This window comes from Cyclopterus lumpus, chromosome 7 (assembly GCF_009769545.1).
Source record: "Cyclopterus lumpus isolate fCycLum1 chromosome 7, fCycLum1.pri, whole genome shotgun sequence".
In the NCBI taxonomy this organism is placed as follows: domain Eukaryota; kingdom Metazoa; phylum Chordata; class Actinopteri; order Perciformes; family Cyclopteridae; genus Cyclopterus; species Cyclopterus lumpus.
This window is the reverse complement of record NC_046972.1, coordinates 3,329,419-3,352,993: the sequence shown is the minus strand read 5'-3', so window position 1 is coordinate 3,352,993 and position 23,575 is coordinate 3,329,419. Positions and strand designations below refer to the sequence as shown.

Sequence of the window (23,575 nt, the reverse complement as noted above, 5' to 3'; positions counted from 1 at the left end):
GCCTACGGAGCCGTTAAAGCTTTCAGCATGTCTGAAAACAGCTCATGAAATACAGAAGATAAGGCTCACGATATCTTGTGACTCCATTATGGTCAATATTTGGATAATTACAAATATTGGCCAATGAAACAACCTGTGTCTCTATATACTTCTACGCCCTGTTCATTCACTGTTATTATAATTATTAAAGGTATTACAAAGTGAAGTTCTATAGGTACTATCTTTAGCGACAACAAGCTGAGGAATATTTTCCGACAAATAACATACATCAGGCCTTTGGCTACACAGACAATACATGTTAGTTTGAGTTTTTCGTGGGATTTGTTGACAAAAGAAATATTTTTAAAAAGACAGAATTATCCTTTCAAAGGGACACATACCATTCACATGTTCAGGTTCATACTTATATTTTGGGTGACATGCTGTAATGTTTCTAAAATAAATTATAATAGCTGTTTTGCAAGAGTGTTAATTTATTTCTTGTTTTAGCTGTTATATCTACATTTATAGTTGTTTCACTTAGCATTCCCATTGCTTAGGAAATCCAACATCCCTGAACAAACACAAGCCATGCTTACTTTCACACACACACACACACACACACACACACACACACACACACACACACACACACACACACACACACACACACAATTTTATTATTTTTCTTCTTACTTTCTTTTTCTTTTGCTGTCTATCTTATGAATATTTCATGTTATGTTTGTAATTCTGTAAAAGATTAGATTGTAATATTATAAGGAGGCTTCAAATAAGCCCAGTTGGCTTTTTGCCACAGTGATATTAATTTATCTCTATTATGTTTGTTTATTTCTTAATTGTATTGCTTAAATTGTGCAAATAAATAAATCTAAACCTAAATGTTAAGAAACATTTTTTTATGTATTCCTCATACTGTCTGTCTGAATATACCCTCTGTTTGAAACAGGCCTGTCTCTTTAAGACCCCCTCCAGAAAAAGCCCAGTGTGCTATGATTGGCATGCGAGAACAATATGGTGCACAGGGTTCCCGTGTATCCTTAAAATGTCATCAAAGGCACTGCATTCATTATTCTAAAAGGTATTAAAATATCTTAAATCAATCTTTCAAAAGTCTTCAAGCATACTAACATTACTGACATTGTAATTAAAAAACTCATGCGCAGTTCTGGTTCTGGTTCTCCCGTGCCTCTCTTCCCTCCAGCGGGCCCAGTACCGCCTGGTTCTCCAGCAGCGTGGTGCCAGTGTTGGTTCCCTGTGGGGACCAGCGGAGTAGCTGGTCCAGTAGCTGGTCCAGTAGCTGGTCCAGTAGCCGGTCCAGTATCTGGTCCAGTAGCTGGTCCAGTAGCTGGTCCAGTATCTGGTCCAGTAGCTGGTCCAGTATCTGGTCCAGTAGCTGGTCCAGTAGCTGGTCCAGTAGCTGGTCCAAGCTCTGCTTCTGACCGGAGGCCAGAGCTTCCATCTGCATGTCGAAGGCGGCCGTGGAAACCGGATCTGGGCCGGTCCTTGGTGGGCTGGTTGCTGACATAGGAAGGGCAGCCAAACCTGAAGGGCTTGTTGAATGACATCTTTTCTCAACCAGGCAGACGGGGTTGTCTTATTGGTCCGTTTGTGGCTTCACAGGCAGAGCGCCCAGCTGTCCACTGCTGAAAAAGGTCGACGAGGACACGTTTAAGGAGCTTGGACAACCTGCAGGTCTTTTTGTTGTACAATTGCTGAGCTAGAATGAGCAAAACCTCATTCTGTTGCTCACGTTAAAGAACATCCACTCGGAGTAACTCTGATTGATTCAGACGCTCAAAGCAGAAGATGTAGCCACGAAGAAAGAATAAGGAAGCGAATAAAAACTCACTATTTGATTTGAGGCGTATTGTGCATCATCAACATCTGTATGTGGAACATGCCGCTGTCCGGCAGCCCCATTAAGTACAGCACACACAGCAGATTAAAGTCACATTAGGTGAGCTTCCAATCAATTGGCCAGAAGATTCTAAGTGAACTCTTGAAAGTAGGCGCCTTTTGCATCAACTGGTTTTGAGCGAATACACTCGGCTACAGCGAAGCTTCATCAGAAGTTGTCCAAATAAGACAGAGAGAGGTCTCCAGAGGGGTTTGTTTCAATAAGGATACTTTTTAAAAGTTCTTTCATGTTAGTTAGTACAGGCTGTGTTTCAGGCTGTCGGGAGACAAAGACAATATCAATATATATACCATCGATAAATATATCGTCACATGTAAGTTCAATGTTCACCACGTCAGCACTCATTTTCATCTCAACTCTGTGTTGACAAAAACAAAAAAAACACCTTGAGCGAGTGTAGAAACCTTTGTTGTGAAAATGTGCCATTTCCATGCAGCTTTTTTTCTGATCGATTTATCTATCTATCTATTGTTTAAGTAGCAAAGAAGATATACGTATATCCATCCATCCATCCATCCATTATCACCTCTTATCTGGGGTCGGGTCGCGGTGGCAGCAGGTTCAGCAGGCCGACCCAGGCTTCCCTCTCACCCGCAACACTTTCCAGCTCATTCTGGGGGATCCCGAGGCGTTCCAAGGCCAGCCGGGAGATATAATCCCTCCAGCGTGTCCTCGGTCTTCCCCGGGGCCTCCTACCAGTTGGACGTGCCCGGAAAACCTCTAATGGGAGGCGTCCAGGAGGCATCCTGACTAGATGCCCGAACCACCTCAGCTGACTCCTTTGGACACGAAGGAGCAGCGACTCGACTCCGAGCTCCCCCCTGATGTCCGAGCTCCTTACCCTATCTCTAAGGCTGAGCCCGGCCACCCTACGGAGGAAGCTCATTTCGGCCGCTTGTATCCGAGATCTCGTTCTTTCGGTCCCGACCCAGAGTTCGTGACCATAGGTGAGGGTTGGAACGTAGACCGACCAGTAAATGGAGAGCTTTGCCTTCCGGCTCAGCTCCCTCTTCACCAAGACGGACCGGTACAGCGCCTGTTTTACTGCTGCAGCCGCACCGATCCGCCTGTCGATCTCCCGCTCCACCTTACCCTCACTCGTGAACAAGACCCCGAGATACTTGAACTCCTTCGCTTGGGGTAGGCAGTTATGAACTGCAGATATACGTATAGAGAAACCAAATATCAAAGTATCATCTCAGCTACATGAGGAGGGTGGAGGGGGGGGGGGGGGGGGGGGGGGGACTCTGTCTCTGATATAAGTGTAAATGTGTATCTTTGAGGCACCAATCTACAATTTCCTTTCCTTGAAGTGAAACCGCTCTCCCCCATGTGTTGTTTCCAGCTCCTCGATCTAAGCCGATGTTCGTACATTTCCTCCCTCGCCTCTTACACGCAGAGAGCTTCAGTGATTACGCGCCAGGTGGATAGACCAAAATAAGAAGAGTAATGGCGTTGAATAAAACATGCAGTTTGGGGTGATTCCCGCAGGTAATTCCTTCCCTATGATGCTCGTAAGCTTCTGCCAGTCATATTGAGGCTAGAAACAACTGGAGAGTTTAATTATGCAGAGGTTTTTTAAAATACCTGCACGTAATCACCAGAACATTGTGCTGCCGCAATATACTGTTAAACTACACTCAAATAAATACCTAGTTTTCCCTAAAGAATGAGCGATTCCAGAGACATTGCTCTGGTTAAAATGCTCGTATTGATATGTTCTTGCATCTATAAATAACGAAATACGTGTTCGTCTTGAAATTAGTTGGATGTTGGATGTTGCATCCTGTGACATGATGAACACATTTGAACTGATGGATGAGAACATTCTCAAGGCCACCATCTGAGGCTGAATGCAACATATTGTAGTTGCAGTGTGCTGCACTGGACACTAGGAGGAAGCATTTCATCAAGCCTGGCACAGTCAGAGCTCAGACTGCTCCTCTTTCATACAGTTGCACTTTGTCATGGCTTTCTGCTCTTCATGTTAAGTCACAGTCCTCGACAAAAATGGAAAGTTAAAGGACAAAATGTAGCTCCAAAACTCATTTTCCATTAAGCAGTAAATAAAAATGAATAAATAACTCCTAAACACGCATGTCACACCCCAAAAAGTTTGTGAGTGTGGCAACGCAGTTCTCTCCTGTGCTGAATGCAATGTGGTGCTGAGTCGGGGGCGAACACACACGCCTTGTGAATCCAATATGCTGTCACATGATCAAAGGCTGTTTCAAACTGGGATCTGAGGTGAAAATGTGCAAATGGAAATGTGTTGCGAGGCTAGACGCGGTCAGAAACTCAGTGAGAAACTTCAACTGAAAGACGTTTCTGAATGGTGCAAAGCCCCAAAATGTGGAAAATCCGTACTGAAATTTCATCACAAAATACATAAATATCCCTCATTTTACATAGTGCCCATGTCGAATACAGACAACCCCAATGTACAGAGAATGCCTTATGAAAATAGAATTGTGAGTGTTTATTTAAGTCCCTGGCTGAAATAACCTCTATTGCTGCTTTCTACATGTTGTGCTTGTTGTAAGTACCAGGTATCCATGGTAAGCACCAGGTAACCAGGGTAAGCACCAGGTAACCAGGGTAAGTACCAGGTATCCAGGGTAAGTATCAGGTATCCAGGGTAAGCACCAGGTATCCAGGGTAAGCACCAGGTAACCAGGGTAAGTACCAGGTATCCAGGGTAAGCACCAGGTATCCAGGGTAAGTATCAGGTATCCAGGGTAAGTACCAGGTATCCAGGGTAAGCACCAGGTATCCAGGGTAAGTATCAGGTATCCAGGGTAAGTACCAGGTATCCAGGGTAAGCACCAGGTGTCCAGGGTAAGTAACAGGTATCCAGGGTAAGCACCAGGTATTCAATTCAATTCAATTCAGTTTATTTTGTATAGCCCAATATCACAAATTACAAATTTGGCTTTACAATCTGTACACATAAGACATCTCTGTCCCAGGACCTCACATCGGATCAGGAAAAACTCCCCAAAAATAACCTTTGACAGGGAAAAAAGGGAAGAAACCTTCAGGAGAGCAACAGAGGAGGATCCCTCTCCCCGGATGGACAGAAGCAATAGATGTTATGTGTACAGAATGAACAGCATTTACAAAGTTACATAAACACATTACATGAATATGACAATGTATGAATGGAACTCCAATCCATGAAACAGAAGGAGGTAGAGAGGAGGGGGCGGGGCATCAGCAGGGCCAACGCGGGAGGCCGGCTCACCAGGCATCAGACACCTCCAGGTCCAATGGACCCTATGAGACGTGAAGTCACAACGACTCCGGGGAGGAAGCAGAGTTAATAAGGTGCAATGGAGAGATGTAAATTCATCCATAGGAGAGAGAGAAGAGAGAGGTGCTCAGTGTATCCTAAAACATCCCCCAGCAGCCTATAAGCCTATAGCAGCATATCAAGGGGCTCGACCAGGGCAAACCTGATTCAGCCCTAACTATAAGCACTATCAAACAGGAAAGTCTTAAGTCTATTCTTGAATGAGGTGACTGTGTCTGCCTCCCGGACTGAAAGTGGAAGCTGGTTCCATAAAAGAGGAGCTTGATAACTGAAGGCTCTTGCTACCATCCTACTTTTTAGGACTCTAGGAACCACGAGTAGCCCCGCATTTAGTGAGCGCAGCTCTCTAGTGGGGCAATATGGTACTACAAGCTCCTTAAGATATGATGGTGCATCACCAATCAAGGCTTTCTAGGTGAGGAGAAGAATTTAAATGTGATTCTTGATTTTACAGGGAGCCAGTGCAGAGCAGCTAATACAGGAGTAATGTGATCTCTTTTCTTAGTTTTTGTGAGTACACGAGCTGCAGCATTCTGGATCAACTGGAGGGATTTAAGAGACTTATTAGAGCAGCCTGATAATAAGGAGTTGCAGTAATTTAGTCTGGAAGTAACAAACGCGTAGGTATCCAGGGTAAGTCCCAGGTATCCATGGTAAGTACCAGGTATCCGTACCAGGTATCCATGGTAAGTACCAGGTATCCATGGTAAGTACCATGTATTAAGGGTAATCCTGATTAAGTACCATGTATCACGGGTAATCCCGGGTAAGTACCAGGAATCCCGAGTAATCCTGGGTAAGTACCAGGTATACAGGGTAAGTACCAGGAATCCAGAGTAATCCAGGGTAAGTACCAGGTATACAGGGTAATCCTGGGTAAGTACCATGTATCCCGGGTAAGTACCAGGTATCCAGGGTAAGTACCAGGTATCCAGGGTAAATACCAGGTATCCAGGGTAAGTACCAGCTATCCAGGGTAAATACCAGGTATCCAGGGTAAATACCAGGTATCCAGGGTAAATACCAGGTATCCAGGGTAAGTACCATGTATCATGGGTAATCCTGATTAAGTACCATGTATCACAGGTAAGTACCAGGTATCACGGGTAATCCCGGGTAAATACCAGGTATCACGGGTAATCCTGGGTAAGTACCATGTATCACGGGTAAGTACCAGGTATCCAGGTATCTAGGGTAAGTACCAGGTATCACAGGTATCCAGGGTAAGTACCAGTACCTGGTATCCAGGGTACTTACCCTGGATACCAGGTATCCCGAGAAACTACGTTCACAACATCATCCAGAGGCCATCTGTGAAGTTCATTGATTTCACATTTTCTATCAAGCCACACATCGGCTGGTGTACTCCAGCTGTGTGAACCCAAAATAAACTAAATAAAATGGGCGACAGTGGTTTCATTCAGGGGGTTGGTGGTTCAATCCCCGCCCTAGTCGATGTGTCCTTGAGCAAGACACTTAACCCTGAGTTGTTCCCTGTAGCTGTGTCTACAGTGTATGAATGTAACATGATTGTAAGTCGTTTGGATAAAAGTGTCAGCTAAATGACATTTAATGTGAACTATTTATTTGATATTTAATTGCAACAGAAAAAGGAATGCTGAAATGTTGATGCCGATTTGTAAAAAGTCTAAATTTATGCTTTGTTGGGTCAAGTACACAACTTAAAATGCTTGTTTTGGAGTTTGGACCAATCAGTGCTCGGCTTTTTGCTAACATCGTGATGACAGGAGGAGAATCTCAACGTTGAAATATTATATTATCCGCATTGCTTCATTTGCCTCATCCCTTTCTGAACACAGCATGAGGGGGTAATGTTAAGGAAAAAATACACAAGACATTCCCCCATTTTGGCATTAAACTACCTGGAGCTCTACCTTGAAGTATGACATCACTTGAAACAAAGGGCTTCATTGGTCAAACATATATTTGAGCAGATCCGCTGATATTGGGGTCTGTTCCAATATTGTTTCCCACGCACGAATGTCCCGTAGGGTTGTGCACTCTTAGAACCAACACAATCTGTTTTTATGAATATGCGTGAACAATTTCAGACAAAAATCCATGTTTCGTGGGACACTGTATATAAGAAGTGGACCTAATCATAGAGACGTCATCTTTTAGTTTGTGGACTGCGGTTTTGGGACGATGGAGAACCTGAATAAGGTTTTTTAGCAATCAAAATGTTACAATTGTGAACTTCAAACAAACTGTGAAAGGGTTAAAGTTGTAAGAAAAAATGACGGACAACGCCGTGGTAACAACCTGTCAAGGTAGCCCCGCCCTGAAGCATACATGCTTTACGGTCTATTTGACTCTAAATGGACCATAATTCACTAAATGAACATCACGCTGTATTGAAGAAGACTTTAAACTAGAGATTGAGATCATAAACTCATGTTTACAATGTTTACTGAGGGAATAAATCAAGAGAAGTAGAGTCATTTTCTCATAGACTTCTATACAACCAGAGAAGTCGCCCCCTGGTGGTCAGCAGAGAGAATGCAGGTTTAAGCCATTTCAGCATTGGCTCTAAAGCAGAGGCCAGTTCATTGAAGACATTTTTGAGGAGCACCACATGGTTCCATGGTTGGCTTTTACCACTTCTCCTAGACATGTACATGTACTTGTATATTCTACAGCTACCTGCATCCCCTCCTCAACTCCTTCTAGACTGAATCCCAGAGGCAGATATGATGTGCTTGCCTTGCATAATGAGCTTATTTGTGGGTAGTTATGTGAGTTTGAACCATGAGGCACACTTAGCACACTCAGACTGGCTCTTCATATCCTAATCAGAGAGGATTGTGACTGTGGCGAGACGTCCTGAATGCAGCAGGTCTGAAATTAAATGTGCTTATTTAAAAGGAATTGAAATGTCGTTGCATTATTCATAGACATCTAAAGCAAGTTTTTGATGGATTGTTAAAAAATAAAGAAAAAATAAAGTTCTTGCTTTTACTCGACCAATATATGGGGTCAAAACTTTTTTCATTGTTATTCGGACTCAGTATTTATCACCACGTTAGTGCGACGGGACAGCAATAATGTAATGAGGAATGGAAAAAGAAAAAAACACCTGAAGAACTTCAACGAATTCATTTCTCCATATACTTTATTTTTCTCTCCATTATTGCTGGATGTTTGCTGTATTTGGGTGGCTGCTTTTTTTCTGCTGCGAAATGGAAACTAAACAGGATTTCTTCCTCCTTGAATAATTAGCTGATGCTGTGCTCACACACACACACACACACACACACACACACATACACACACACACACACACACCTAGCCAGTGGACGCTGCTCTCTCGTCAAACACTTTATTTATAGATCGTCCAGAGTGGAATATTTTTAAATAAGTAGACTTTATTCTCTCTCTCTCTCTCTCTCTCTCTCTCTCTATCTATCTCTCTCTCTCTCATTCTCTCTCTCTCTCATTCTGCATCCCCCCCACTCCTCTCGCTGGTGTTTTTCCTCAGCCCATGAAAAATGTAAATTTCTGTCTGATCAAATGCAAATCACACACACGCACGCACGCACGCACACACACACACACGCACACTTATGTCATTTTTGGTATCACACTTAATGTTATATTTGAACCAACACACAGTACAAACCAGTACAAAAACTACATATATATAACTTTTTTTTAACAAAATAGAACAATCCCTGACATAACACCTCACCAAGGCACATGATAAAAATATTTGCAATAATAATAATAATAGTGATAATAGTTTAGCAAATATACACGTGTACACAAAAACATTAATAAGAGGGACACCTATTATTTTATACTTAATAAAACATACTATGTCAAATTTCACAAAAGGGTATTATTTATTATATCAGAGCAGGATGATTTACCGATGAGCATAGCAATGGTACCTGGTAGGACTTCACTAGCCATCTTTATTTAAGTCTTTGTGTGTTTTGAAAAGCGCTATATAAATTCGATGTATTATTATTATTATTTAATATTATCTCAATTGTTTAAACCCCTCGGCACAAGGTGACTAACTCAGGTCCACCTTGGTATGAAAGGGTCCATCCTCAGTTTGCAGTCATTTCTTCCCACTGTATGAACCTGTTTCAGTCTCTGAAACCACTGTCTTATGGTTGGTGCTTTTGCATCCTCCCAGTTCACAGTTATCATTTCTCTGTCAATCATTAAAAGTACCCACAGTGTATAGCCAAGAAGCAGCACACAGATTGACTGATGAATCAACCTCCAGGAGATCGAGCTGCAGCGCCTCTCCTCTTTGTACTAAACTCGAACATTTGTTTTGAACACACTCCTTCCTTCCTCTCATCTGATTCCCGAACACCTTTTGCATCTTTGTTTTCCAAAAATACAATATTTCAAAACAACGCTTCTTTCCTTTTTCTTTCCGGAGCTCGAAAATGTAATTGTGTAGATTGGGTCACCGTAGGAGGCTTTAAAAGAGTGTGTCATGATGCTTTCAGGAGAGCTGATTAATGGGAAATTACAGAGAGGCTCCTCTCCAGATTTAGAGGCGTCTCATTAGCATATGACAGCTTTGGCTGCTTCTGTTAGGGTAAGTGACCTCGGCTGTGTGAGCCTCGCGGTTGGATCTCCTGCTCCAGTGAATACATGCAGCTCTGGTGTTAGAGGAGGAGAGGAGGAGAAAGGAAGTCCTGTTCAGGGTTTCCACAGCTGAACCTTTAGAGCTTTAGTTAAATCACATGAACGTATCACTAACATTAACTGGTTAACTTGTTTCATAATGCAAAACCTACCCTGGATACCTGGTACTTACCCAGGATACCTGATACTTACCCTGGATACCTGGTACTTACCCAGGATACCTGATACTTACCCTGGATACCTGGTTCTTACCCAGGATACCTGATACTTACCCTGGATACCTGGTACTTACCCATAATACCTGGTACTTACCCTGGATACCTGGTACTTACCCCGTGATACCTGGTGCTTACCCAGGATACCTGGTACTTACCCTGGATACCTGGTACTTACCCAGGATACCTGGTACTTACCCTGGATACCTGGTACTTACCCGGGATACCTGGTGCTTACCCCGTGATACCTGGTACTTACCCTGGATAACTGGTGCTTACCCCGTGATACCTGGTACTTACCCTGAATATCTGGTACTTACCCTGGATACCTGGTACTTACCCTGAATATATGGTACTTACCCTGGATACCTGGTACTTACCCTGGATACCTGGTACTTACCCTGGATACCTGGTACTTACCCGGGATACCTGGTGCTTACCCCGTGATACCTGGTACTTACCCTGGATACCTGGTACTTACCCGTGATACCTGGTACTTACCCGGGATACCTGGTGCTTACCCCGTGATACCTGGTACTTACCCTGAATACCTGGTACTTACCCTGGATACCTGGTACTTACCCGTGATACCTGGTGCTTACCCAGGATACCTGGTGCTTACCCCGTGATACCTGGTACTTACCCTGGATACCTGGTGCTTACCCTGGATCCCTGATACTTACCCTGGATATCTGGTACTTACCCAGGATACCTGGTACTTACCCCGTGATACCTGGTACTTAACCTGGATACCTGGTGCTTACCCTGGATCCCTGATACTTACCCTGGATACCTGGTACTTACCCTGGATACCTGGTACTTACCTGTGATACCTGGTACTTACCCATGATACCTGGTACTTACCCTGGATACCTGGTACTTACCTGTGATACCTGGTACTTACCCATGATACCTGGTACTTACCCTGGATACCTGGTACTTACCCTGGATACCTGGTACTTACCTGTGATACCTGGTACTTACCCATGATACCTGGTACTTACCCTGGATACCTGGTACTTACCTGTGATACCTGGTACTTACCCTGGATACCTGGTGCTTAACTATCTTTACATGTAAATCTGAATTGTTTTTGTGAAAATATATGTTGAAATAGTAGATGGGACTAATGACCTCCAGGATCACTCAAGTCTCTCCTCGTGTCTAATCATTTTATTTTTCCCCGTTGTAGCGTCACTATTTAATATTGTTCACAATTAATGAAGATATTCTTAGTTCATCACTGTCAATGTCGTAAATAAACTGAATTCAAACGCATTGCTTACAACACATAAGCGACGCACTGTATTAAACCTACATGGAGAAAAGTGCTGACTAACAGGTGATTTCTAACATTAAGACGATTCTTTCTTGCGTCACAAATTTTATGAAACTGTATGTTTAAATTTGTAAAATATCCCTTCTCTTGCAAATTGTCATACATTTCCAGAGCAGATATCTGAACATTGGATAAAGCCAGGTTCTATAGTCTTGCCTCATATTGTTGACATATTAGAGTCAAAGGTTTTTACAGAGAGGAATTTTGAATATGTCTTTGCGTCACTCCATAAATCAGAAAATACAGTCAATAAAATCATGTTTTTCCATGTTTTTCGTAATAAAATGTTGTATAAATAAGGCATGGGCGGACATATTCTGTGTGGAGTCTGCATGTTCTACCCGTGGCAGCGTGGGTTCCTTCCGGGTTCTCCAGGTTCTCCGGCTTCCAGTCCAAAGACATGTCAGGTTAACTGGAGACTTTAAATGGTTCTCTGTCTCTACATGAGCCCTGAGATGGACTGTAGACCGGTCCAGATGAACCCTGTCTTCACCCAATCAGCAATCCAGGGCCCTAAATAGGATAAGCAGTTTGAAAAATGGAATGGAATAAATCAGTCTTTAAATGATATGAACAGACCCCTCAATAGAAACCTTCAAAATACAGGAATGAAACTGGAAAGTTTTCTGTATTCAGTTCAATTCAGTTTATTTTGTATAGCCCAAAATCACAAATTTGCCTCAGAGGGCTTTACAATCTGTACACATACGACATCCCTGACCTTTGACCTCACATCGGACCAGAAAAAAACTCCCAAGAAACCCAGAAAAAAGGGAAGAAACCTTCAGGAGAGCAACAGAGGAGGATCCCTCTCCCCGGATGGACAGATGCAATAGATGTCATGTGTACAGAATGAACAGAGTTACAACACATTCAATGAATATGACAGAAATTATGAATAATTAGTAGGCATGGACCACAATCCAGACCTCCACAATCCATGAAACTCATATGTTTTGTAAAGTTACAGACATTGTGAAGAAACTACAGGTGAATACAGTGAAACATAGAGATCACCATGAAACGTCCCCATGATTACTTACATAAGGACAACTCTTTTTTGTAACACAAGTTTTCTGAAATGATATGTGATAAATATGCACATCTGGCGTAATCTAATGGTAACTTGTAGTGAATCGTTTTGTACCACTACCTTCTGAAAGAAAACATTTTTATGGAAGATACATTTTAATTCTTAATTCGCTTATTAAAATTGCAAGATATGAATCGGACTCCTGTTGCTATAGCATTGCCAAATGATCAATGCTCCTTCATTGGTGATCTCATTAGCACCACCTGAGAGAGAGAGAGAGAGAGAGAGAGAGAGAGAGAGAGAGAGAGAGAGAGAGAGAGCGAGACAGAGAGACAGAGAGAGAGAGAGAGAGAGAAAGTACCGAGCCGTTGCCGGTCCCTCCGGTTGGCTGCGCTCTCCTCCTCCTCCTCCTCCTCCTCCTCGTCCTCCTCCTCTTCCTCCTCCTCCTCCTCCTCCTCTTCCTCAGCGCCGGACAGAGAGACACCCGGGAGCGCACCGTGGACGCATTCAGGATGAATGAACTTTAAATCTGCCTCACAACTTTCACTGCCTCTCTCTCTCTCTCTCTCTCTCTCTCTCTTTCTCTCTCTCTCACTCCCTCTCTCTCCCTCCCTCTCTCTCTCTCCCTCTCTCTCTCTCCCTCCTCCGCGAAACACCACAAGAACATTTCTCCGACAATGGATTTACCGCAATCACGATCCTCTTGAATGATCGCACCTCCATCATCTTCATCTTCTCCTCCTCCTCCTCTTTCTCCTCCTTCTCCTCCTTCTCCTCCTTCTCCTCTGCGGATGCTCATTAGCGTCGCGAGTCGCGATGATGGCATCGATTGGGGAATTCGACCCTCTCAACACCAGAGTCCCTGCAACTAAAATAGAAGTTACCGTCTCGTGCCGGTAAGGTGGAACCCCTGCATGCAAATACACGCACGTGGACGTAAATGTGTAAATGTGCAGGTTAAAAGTGCGCATCTCTGGAAAAGAATATGCACACATAGATATGGAACCCAGATGCATGCGCGCGCCATCAAAGTGATATAAGTTAATTACACGTGTGTGTGTGTGTGTGTGTGTGTGTGTGTGTGTGTGTGTGTGGCGGATGTAAATGTCGCTTTTCTTCATCTGGTGAAACTAATGTGCACCTTTTAACATTAGTTTATTTTTTTACATTTTAGATTTAAATGTTAAGTGGCTGTATGTCCAATGCGTTGACCAAAAAAATATCTCAAAATAATTGATATGCATCCGTCCCATGAGTGACTTGCCCTCTGCTCTCTGGTGAAGGGTTAATCAACTGCCTCCCAATAAAAGCCGACGAGCCTCTGATTGACACAGACGCGCGTGCGTGATCATTGTTGCTGAGCACAGCTGTGTCACCGCTTTAATTAAGCATGATGCAATGTGATACATTTTTAAAAAAAAACGCTGTCAGTAAAATCGTCATCCTTAAAAAAAAGAAGAGAAAAGAAACCCGTATTGATTTCATCGCCCCTGACTAAACATCCCACCTGCTCCTCTGCTCGGGGGCCGCAGCAGGAACTCAGTCACGGGTTTCAGACTGCCAACCTGGTCTGAATAAATGAAGAGCATGCTGCTCCTGTGTGGCCCCTCCTCAGATCCGCCTGACACCGGAGTCAGAGACCCCCAACCTGGGAGAGGGAGTGGGCTTTTTGGATGACAGGGGTTTTTCATCCCCAATAAATACAGTACATATACCAAAAAAAAAAGGTAGAATTACACGTCAGATGTTTTTCGCATTATTGTTAAATGTATGGCATTAATTGACATCTTTATGTCGGCGAGACACCCCCGTCGCTTTTTCATGCATTTATCAATTTGGAGCTCTTTTGCTTCTGCAGGGAGCCTATTCTGTCCAAAGGTAACACAACATTAACATTAACAGTAAATACTTCTTCATCTTCCTCTTCATCAGACCTCGACTAGTGTACACTAGGTGGCTTACTGTGACTCGTGTGTCGGGGAAAAGGGTTGCCGGCACTTATTTTTAGATGTTGGTTCCACACAATTATTAAAGGAGCAATTTACATCGGCCCATGACCTGACTGAGACGGAAACACTCGGGGGAGCGAAATACGAGTTGAGGAAATGTAAATGAATGAATACATTGTCTCAAAACTATATAATAAAACAAAAAGGATCCATTCTTACCTGAACCTTTGCTGTTTCTACAGGAGTCTGCTGGATGTGGACACCTTCTCCAAGTCTGATCCAGGTATGAAGTCTTGTTGTCTGAGGCCTTAATAGAATAATGTTTGTTTTGTCTGCCATGTTGGCTTTAGCAAATCAATTAGTGTGTTACCAATTTGGACATTTAACTCAATTTAAAAAATAAAATAACAATGTATTTTGATTTATTCATCTGCTGACCCCGTTATGTGTCCACCAGTGTTCTTTCCTTCCGTAAGAACAGCAGTACGATATAATGGATGGTGCACTGGTAAATAACCCAGAAGGTCAGAGCTATTGATGGTCTGCTGATTAAATATAAGAGGAGGGAGAATAAAAAATGAGGACAGGAGTAAGTCAAGGTCGATGAAAGGTCAGGAGCTTCGGTATGTTGAATATCTAAATAAATAAATATCTATATATATACTGTATGTATAAGGGAAGTAATATATACTATCCAGAAACAGCCGAGGCATTCTGGACACTTTGAGAACGCCCGCTCGAATCCGTTTCTTTCCGGATCGTATCTACATTTATTTAAAAAATCTGGAAAGCAAAAAAAAACCAAAAACAAATGAAAGTCGGGTTTTTGCGAACCCACATTTTGAGGTGGTTTGAAATGTGATTATAATATATTTTCTACAGGTGCAGCTCAGTCATAGCATGTAGGGCAGACATGGCTGCAAACGGTCACATGACCGGATAGCGGCGGCCTTCAACTGCGAGACGGTTATTCCATTTTTTTTCCTCTTAAATCCTTGATCCTGGGTTGTGAATTGCCGACGAACGCAATGAAGGCCAATCGTCTGTCTGCGGGGACGCGGTCTGGTTGTCACTCCGCCAGCAAATTACAAGAAGCTCTCAAATATTTATTTTATTTTCGAAGCACAGCGTCTTTACAATCGAAGAGAATAAAGGAATAAAACATGACGAGATACAAAAAGGGCAGGGCGGCATTAAATAAACACAAAGAGCCCGGTAACACGCTGTGGAAGTGTTAGGGAGAGAAATTAGGAAGTCATTCAGTACAACTAATAATAATAATAATAATACATTTTATTTGGAGGCGCCTTTCAAGTCACCCAAGGTCACCTTACAATAAAATACAGGATAAAAGATAAAAGCATGAAAGATAGGAACAACTTTAAAACAGAACATTAACATAAAAACATGTGACGTGCACAGGGTCCAGTTATAAAGAGTATGCCAGTTTGAACAGGTGAGTTTTGAGGTGAGACTTGAATGATGTGATGGAGTCTGATTGTCTTATGTGTGGGGGGAGGGAGTTCCACTGTAACTCTAACACATTACTCATCAAACTCGACTGCCTGCTACAAGGGATCAATTTACACACTTTTCAAGAATTGTCATTAGCAAGAACTACCTTCACCTGCAGCTGTGTTTTAATCCATAATTAAATAACAATCATTTTTAGCTTCACAGATGTCGCACAAAGTGTGGCAGAAGAAATGCCAAGAAAGTGCTTTAGTCAGAAAACTCAAAAGACTGAGTGTGTTTGTCCCTCGACAAAGACCACAAAGAGCCGAGGGGCCGTTTCAAAGAAAATCTTATTTCTCTTCAGCTGGCAGTCCAAACTGCTCTTTTACAAGTTCTAGGTGTTTATCCACTTTGGCCCTCCTGACCCTGAAGCTTTCTACCAGCTGAACGTCTTTGAGAGCCCCTCAGGTGCAGCTTTCACAGACAAATGTTCCCCCAAATCAGCCAGACAGTCGGGCCTTTTTAATGAGTCACACAGCTGTCTTACTCCTCGCCCGATCTGGTCTCCAGGCTCGGGTCATAATGCCCCGTGACTGGCTGCAGATGTGAGGGGCTACTGGGCTCCAACCAGTACAGACAGGGAGAAGTGGTGCATGAGTTTTTCCTTCAGTCCAGAACATAAGCCGACGGGGTGAACAGTTCTCAGAGCTCCCTGGACAGATGTAATCATTATAGACGCTGTTACCAATTGTAACCTAAGTCACGAGGATGGCACAGGCGAGAGGGAAGAGATTTAAGGCACAGCGGAGGGCCGAACCAGGCGGCAACCTCCGCTTCTGAAAAGTGAAGCCGACGCTGAAGTGCCTTAAACGTGCATCCTCTCTGCTGACTCCTCTGGTTGTATAGAAGTCTATGCTTCATGTGTTAAAGCTGCATTCTCTCTCCTGACCACCAGGGGGCGACTCCTCTGGTTGTATAGAAGTCTATATAAATGACTCTACTTCTCTCTTGATTTATTCCCTCAGTAAACATTGTAAACACGAGTTTATGGTCTCAATCTCTAGTTTCAAGTCTTCCTTATTACAGCCGCCTCCTTCAGCATTCAGTTGTACTTATTACTTACTTATACTTATGTAGTTATTATTATTATTACTTAGCTCCTCCCTCTCGTGTCACAAACAAAATGGCAACGGTCAAAATGCCAAACCCGAAGCCAAAGCTTATATAGGGTCAATTATGTGCATTTAAGTTGAATTATAAAATGAAAAACTCCCTCCAATGAAAATCAATAATGTCCATATGGTGTTTTTTGTATATCCCACAAGACATAATATGATCATACACACCTTGAAAGTACAGCGTACAAATGACAGAATCACATGGTGAGACTGAAAGGGTCACATCCCTCAGGAACCAATCCTGCCAACGTGCGGGGCGGAGCGTTCCACATCCTTAGCGTGGTGCTACAGCCAAGAGAAGGGAATCAGACGAGGAGCAAGATGCCGGTAGTCAAATGTCAAAGGTGAAAGTCAAGGTGACCTGATGTCCAACCCATTCTTATGAATGCAATATCTCACCTGGAGGAACATTCTTAGAATTTGGCAAAAATGTCCACTTGCTGATGAACTGATTAGATTCTGGTTATGTGGGAGCCAATTCAAGGCTTGAAGGGGTTCTTTTAATGAAAAAACAAACAAATTGTAAATCTAATGAACAGAAACCAAAGCCTGGAGAGGACCTTTAAATGATCATGTCTTCTATCCTCTCTGGTTTAAACCCATTGAAAAATATAAGTATATGTTTGCTAAGATAACAGTAATCTGTTCAGTTAATTTAAATAAAACTTGCCAGTAGGTTGGATGTGCAATATTATTATATACAACTGTATGAAAACCTGTAATAGAATACATTTACAATGATATAGATCGACTTAGTTACACACATAATTGAACTGTACAGGAAACAACTGTTTGGTAGCAGAAAGTTCTTTAATACGACAAGATAATAATGCACATTAGAGTGTCGAGGACAAAAAATCACATCAGAATTATGTATAGTTATTTTTGCATTAATATGCACACAAATTAGGGTGATACTTGATAATGATTACTATTAGTATTCCAGTGTTTGCTAAAACTACGTGGGGATTTGAGCAAAGAATGACCAGAAACAGACAGAACAGGCAGTATATGACAGGAAGGAAGTCATTAACCGTGTGGGTGCCGTACATTGACCTCCTCAATCAGTCGCTCTCTTCCCACCTGCCTGTTTTAATCACATTTTACACGCTAACTCGGAGCTTCTCGTATGGGAGGAACTACTGTCGAGGCTGATTGTGGAAATGCTAAATATAGTAACATCACAGGACAGAGAAAGACAAAAATACACAAATATGAAACCAGGCTGAAAAGAGTTGCTTGACATCACACAGCTGAAGGTGAGTTAATCACTCCGTTCTTATGTTAATATTATTCAGTGCTAAAAGAGCGCACCCAGTAAATGGGTCAGCTGTATATAACCACCCCAAGTTGGTCCATGGTAGACGAGGTGAGGAATATGAGGAGCCCGCTTTATTAAAACGTGTTATTGCTCGGTATAGAAGCTTAAATGGAACTTCAGGGAGAGCCCCGACCGAAACAAGAACCACCATTCGAAACAAACGTCCCTGATGAGGCTGATAGAACGATGAGTTGATGAAGCTGATGGATCTGATGAAGACTGGGTGGAGATAGAGAGGTGGAGGGGTGCGTAACGGCAACATGAATGAACTGAAGGTAGAGAGACAGCAGCAAGATGATAGGCTAACCATGTTATTTTGTTGTTGTGCTTATTGGATAAAGGAGACCAGCAGATTTAAACAGCTGGTGTCTTGATTGACAAGTAAGTAAAGTAAACAATGAGTTGGCATGCGTGAGGAATGATTGACATAGGGCTTAGGCATGCAAGAGTTTGGTCTTCTTGACTGAACTTACGCTACAGCTTCATTAGGAGGAAACACAAATGGCTGCTCTACGTCACGCGACTTCTTGGCAAGGAAGCAAAGGTGGTAAGGCACCACAGAAAGTCTCGTCACATAATGACCTGATTAACTGAAATTGAAATGGCACACGGGCTGCACGGTGGTGTAGTGGCTAGCACTGTCGCCTCACAGCAAGAGGGCCGCGGGTTCGATTCCCGGTCGGAGCGGTCCTTCTGTGTGGAGTTTGCATGTTCTCCCCGTGGCAGCGTGGGTTCTCTCCGGGCTCTCCGGCTTCCTCCCACAGTCCAAAGACATGCTGCAGGTTAATTGATCTCTAAATTGCCCATAGGTGTGAATGTGAGAGTGAATGGTTGTATGTCCCTACATGTGCCCTCGATGGACTGGCGGCCTGTCCAGGGTGTCCCCTGCCTTCGCCCTATGTCAGCTGGGATAGGCTCCAGCGCCCCCGCGACCCTAATGAGGATAAGCGGTATTGGAAATGGATGGATGGATGGATGAAATGGCACACCTCACACCCCGCTGTTTTCAATACCAAGGGCCATTAAAGTGCCGATTATCAAGTCATAGTGGAGGACAGACTCCAATTATTTGATCACTATGAGTCACGATTAGACGGAGGTCACCTGAACACACCTCAGATGTGTTTTTTTTAAATAAATATTCTATTTAGTGAAACATTCAATTGATATATCATGTCAGTCGAAAACCAATTAACAAGTTTAACAGTTACATTATCCATTAGTTTATTAACATTTTAAACAAATTTCCAGAGGGAGTTGTCCGTGTTTTCAGTTCAAGAAAGTTAATTGTGACAATTTAGTTGCCTAATAAACGTCTTACTCAGCGTTTGGCTGCACTTAGCTCTGCCATCTCGTGTCACTTCTGGTTGCAATAAAAACAAGATGGCAACGACCAAAAACCAAGATGGCGACGGCCAAAAACCAAGACCAAAATGCTGAAATCAAGGCTTCGAAAGCGTAGTCCACAAACCAACGGGTGACGTCACGGTGACTACCTCCACTTCTTATATACAGTCTATGGTGCCAACATAGAGGATTCCAATAAAACAACACACCCACACAGTCACAATTGCAAAATAATAAAGTTCATCACAGTGATTGTGACCACCGACTGTGGCGGTATGCAAAGAGGATACATCAGGGGAACAGGGCAGAACATTTGGGCAGAACATTTGACAAACCAGGGACAAGTGATCATTCTTATTGGTGGGTGTAGATTTGTGACCTAATTAAGTCCTATCAAAGTTCCGGCGATCCTTCAACCAGAGAGGACAAGACTTTTTTTCAAGTATTGTTGTCCAATGTTTCTGCAATTCTGAAAGTGAAACCAGGCGTGCGTCATCAGGCCCTCTTTGCAATGAGTGACTGAGCTTTCCTCGTGTGGTTTGCGGAAGAGAACAGCGTTCGCTTTTGCAAAAAAAAAAGGACACGAAAAAATCTTGACCTACTTACTAACTTCCTTTTAGGAGCTTTCAACATGTTTTCGTGGTCTTAATCTTACTCGGCTCTTAAAGTCAAGGGTGAACTTTCACTCTCCAAAAGAAAGAAGCTCACTGCAAACGAAGAGAGTCAGAAGAAGCCAGCAAGAGCCTCGGAGGCCACGACGATGCAAATGCAAAATACCAAATGCGAGGCTCCAAGGAATCAAAGTTAGTGATCAATGACGGAATCCACAGTGCAGAGCGGTAACAACACCGACATGAAAGACGGGAGAACATGATTTCACATTTGGGACACGTACACAAATAGAAGGAGAGAGCAAATTAGAGATGGGAACCCAAAAAAAAGGAAAAAAAGCTTCCACACTTTGATGGTACTTGAAGATGCTCTGTGATACTCAGTTATTGATATTCACTCCCATTCCAGAGCGGTGTTGAATCACCGTCTCGTGTGTTACACCTGAGGTCGTCGGAGCCTCGTTGGCCCTGATTAGATTCTCCTCAAGGATGCGATGGGGAAAATCATTTTCTTTTTTTTCTCCTCTGCAGTTTTGTGCTGCAGCTCTGTACAAGAATGCACCGAGCAAAGACTTTGTAGCACTTCTCTTTATCTAATTTATCGGCGACTCAGTGTTTGCCCTTGGGGAGGTTGTATGGCGTTTTCCTGGTCATTGTGTAAATTACATTTATTTCTCTTACTTCCTTTCATCAAATTACCCGATGCCTCTTGGTATATCTGCCCACACGCTCCGGATGTATAACAATCAATGTGTGTCTGGAGGGAGGATCCAGGAGGCTGGCTTGCAAAAAAATGTCTCATTGCCGTTTCATGTTGGATGTTTGGAAAAGATACTGAATGAGAGACGGCATACTTTACAGTGAAGCAATAAAGCTTCCGGTTCTTTTCACCTTTCTTATTCTTTCGACTCACAATTTCTTTGTGCTGGGTTACATTGCAAGAGTTTTTACTTTTTACTTTGATGGTTATTTAATCTAATATGCTTTACAAAGAGTGTTACAAAGTTTTCAGGGTTGCAGAGCTGAAATTGGTTCTTGGTCTCGATTATATTTTCTTTCCCACTTATCTCAGACTCTCTCATTCTTTAGCCTCCGGCCTCGCCTACTACTGTCTGTGATCTTGATCTTGATCTTTTCCCCTCCTGCTCAACGATGTTGCCGGGTGATTTCTCATAGAATGCAAAGCGAAACTTGCTACCAACCAACAGAGATTCATCACCAGCTCGGCAGCTCCCTTGAGCTCCAAGCAGAGTTTTAGCGTCTTCAAAGCTCATTGTTTGGGTTTTTACAGCTGGCGGCTTGTTTTTGGTTGAGTCTCACCTACTTACCCTGCTCACCCCTCTCTTCGGCAACATAGAGGCTGTTTTACCTAATTCAGAGGCTGCTGGGATTGTAAGCAGCCTGAAAGAAACCAGCGTGGTTCTCTGTGACATTTTTACCTGACAGATTACAAACATGGCATATGTGCACGGGATCAAGATCAAAGAGAACCTTCTTAATAAATATTCAGGTAAAAGCCAAAAGGGCTTAAGATGTTAAGTAACATGGCGCAACAATGAGAATAAAATGTAACGTTTGGGCAACAACACTACTTGGTTAGGTTTTGAAAAGAACATATCATGTTTTGGGTTAAAAAACGGTTTGTTACTTAACTTCTTCTAACTACTTGAATTCTACGTACTTTAAAATAAGTCCCTTTTATTTTCAGGAGACAGATATTTCCCTCAATTGAGACCAAAACAGAGCTAAAAGGAGGGAAAACAGAACTCATAATGAATGCTTATACAGCTTAATAAACCGGATTAAACACGTCAGCAACATGTGGCGTAATAATCGAATCAATCACGTGTTGATTTTGACACTAATATTTTGCTACGTTTGGAAAGCACTCATGCATGCTGTGTACCAATTCACACCAGTCAGTCAGTGTTTCAGAGTAGCTGTCACATGTTTTAAATGATGGATGTTTTCATTTTGAAACAATGCTCCATTCATACGCCATGCTCTGCCTTGCTGCTAGTCAGCTGGATAAACTATCCGGTCCATTCTCAGACTGGGTTTTAACATATTCTGGGCATGTTTGACCTCAGACACACTGATGTCGCCCTTGGGGAGATGCAAACGGCTCCGGTGCAAATAAATGTCCTCTTCATTTGAACTGAAGAATTGAGATTATGGGCTGGTGAAGGGGGGGGGGGGGGGGGGGGGGGGGGGGCGACACAAGTTCTATCATTCGGTCAGAGACAAACTCATCTGTACGATTTCCTTCTTTGAGAGCCAGATTAAAATAATGGAATTCATGAGATATTTCCTTGCCGTTCCAAACCCCTTATAGATGTACTTCTTTTTGTTTCCCTCTCACTGGATCCAACCTTTTGGGCTTCAAGAAGCGTCATTTCTGGCTCCTATTATATCACATTGATATCATTTCAGTTCTGAATTGCGAGTCGGAAAGACAATCTCCGACGCTGGCTCGTTAAAACTTGAAAGTGCGAGAGTGAACACTGAGGCGATCTTTCAGCCGCTCCATGTGCTCAGTGTGCAGCTCCCGGAGCTCCGCACCACTTGTATTTCTATCCAACCACCATCTAAACCTCCAACAGGCTCCCATATGAAGCATCCCACTTCTCTTATGTAACATCATTTTCCAGTGGAGTGCTGGCAGTTTTCATCCACATGCGTGAGCGTCTAAATCTGTATTGGAAAAGACCAATACACCGCTCCCACCGGTCCGATAGTAGTTCAGATGAAATGATAGTAGTTCACATTAAATGCAATTAAATGTGTAGTGAAATCAATGAGGATTATTATTCTTCCACCATTGCCATGTCACATTTGTGATATTTCCTACACTGCGTGATACTCTCAACATTTCATTTTGTTGCATCTGCTTTAGGATTGTGACTCACTAGCAGGTAGGAGTTATGGTATATTATTAGTCATAGCATAGCAGGTGTGGTTTTACCTCAGAGTTGTTCAACGTCTTGCTGTGGTTTTACAATGACTCACCTTGGAAAACCATATTCTGAGACATGTACTATATGATTTATGTGACACACAAAGTCTTTGTCATCACGTTTTTGCGGTACGGCTGCGAAGTATTTGAGTATGAACTTTGTGAAAATTGCTTTTAAGCAGTGGGTAAGGAAGAAAGTCTGTCACGGCACTCACTTACAAACAGAAGAAATTATGATTATGTTTTCCTTTCATAACACTGGCTCATCCATTGTATACACGTTTTGTTGACAAGTTCCACTTGTAAAT

The 23,575-nt window shown here is 42.8% G+C and overlaps 1 protein-coding gene across 3 annotated transcripts in view; it reads left to right on the top strand.

The window, feature by feature from the left end:
• Positions 1–13,266: 13,266 nt before the first annotated feature.
• Positions 13,267–23,575, top strand: part of LOC117733489 (copine-9-like) — a 71,103-nt gene continuing 60,794 nt past the window's right edge. For 2 of the 3 annotated variants that reach the window (XM_034537178.1, XM_034537176.1), the window contains exons 1-2: positions 13,270–13,346; positions 14,642–14,682. In XM_034537178.1, coding sequence (XP_034393069.1) covers positions 13,270–13,346; positions 14,642–14,682 — 118 coding nt within the window. Of the gene's footprint in view, positions 13,347–14,641; positions 14,683–23,575 lie in introns of all 3 variants that reach the window. The other variant, XM_034537177.1, reaches the window with a different exon arrangement.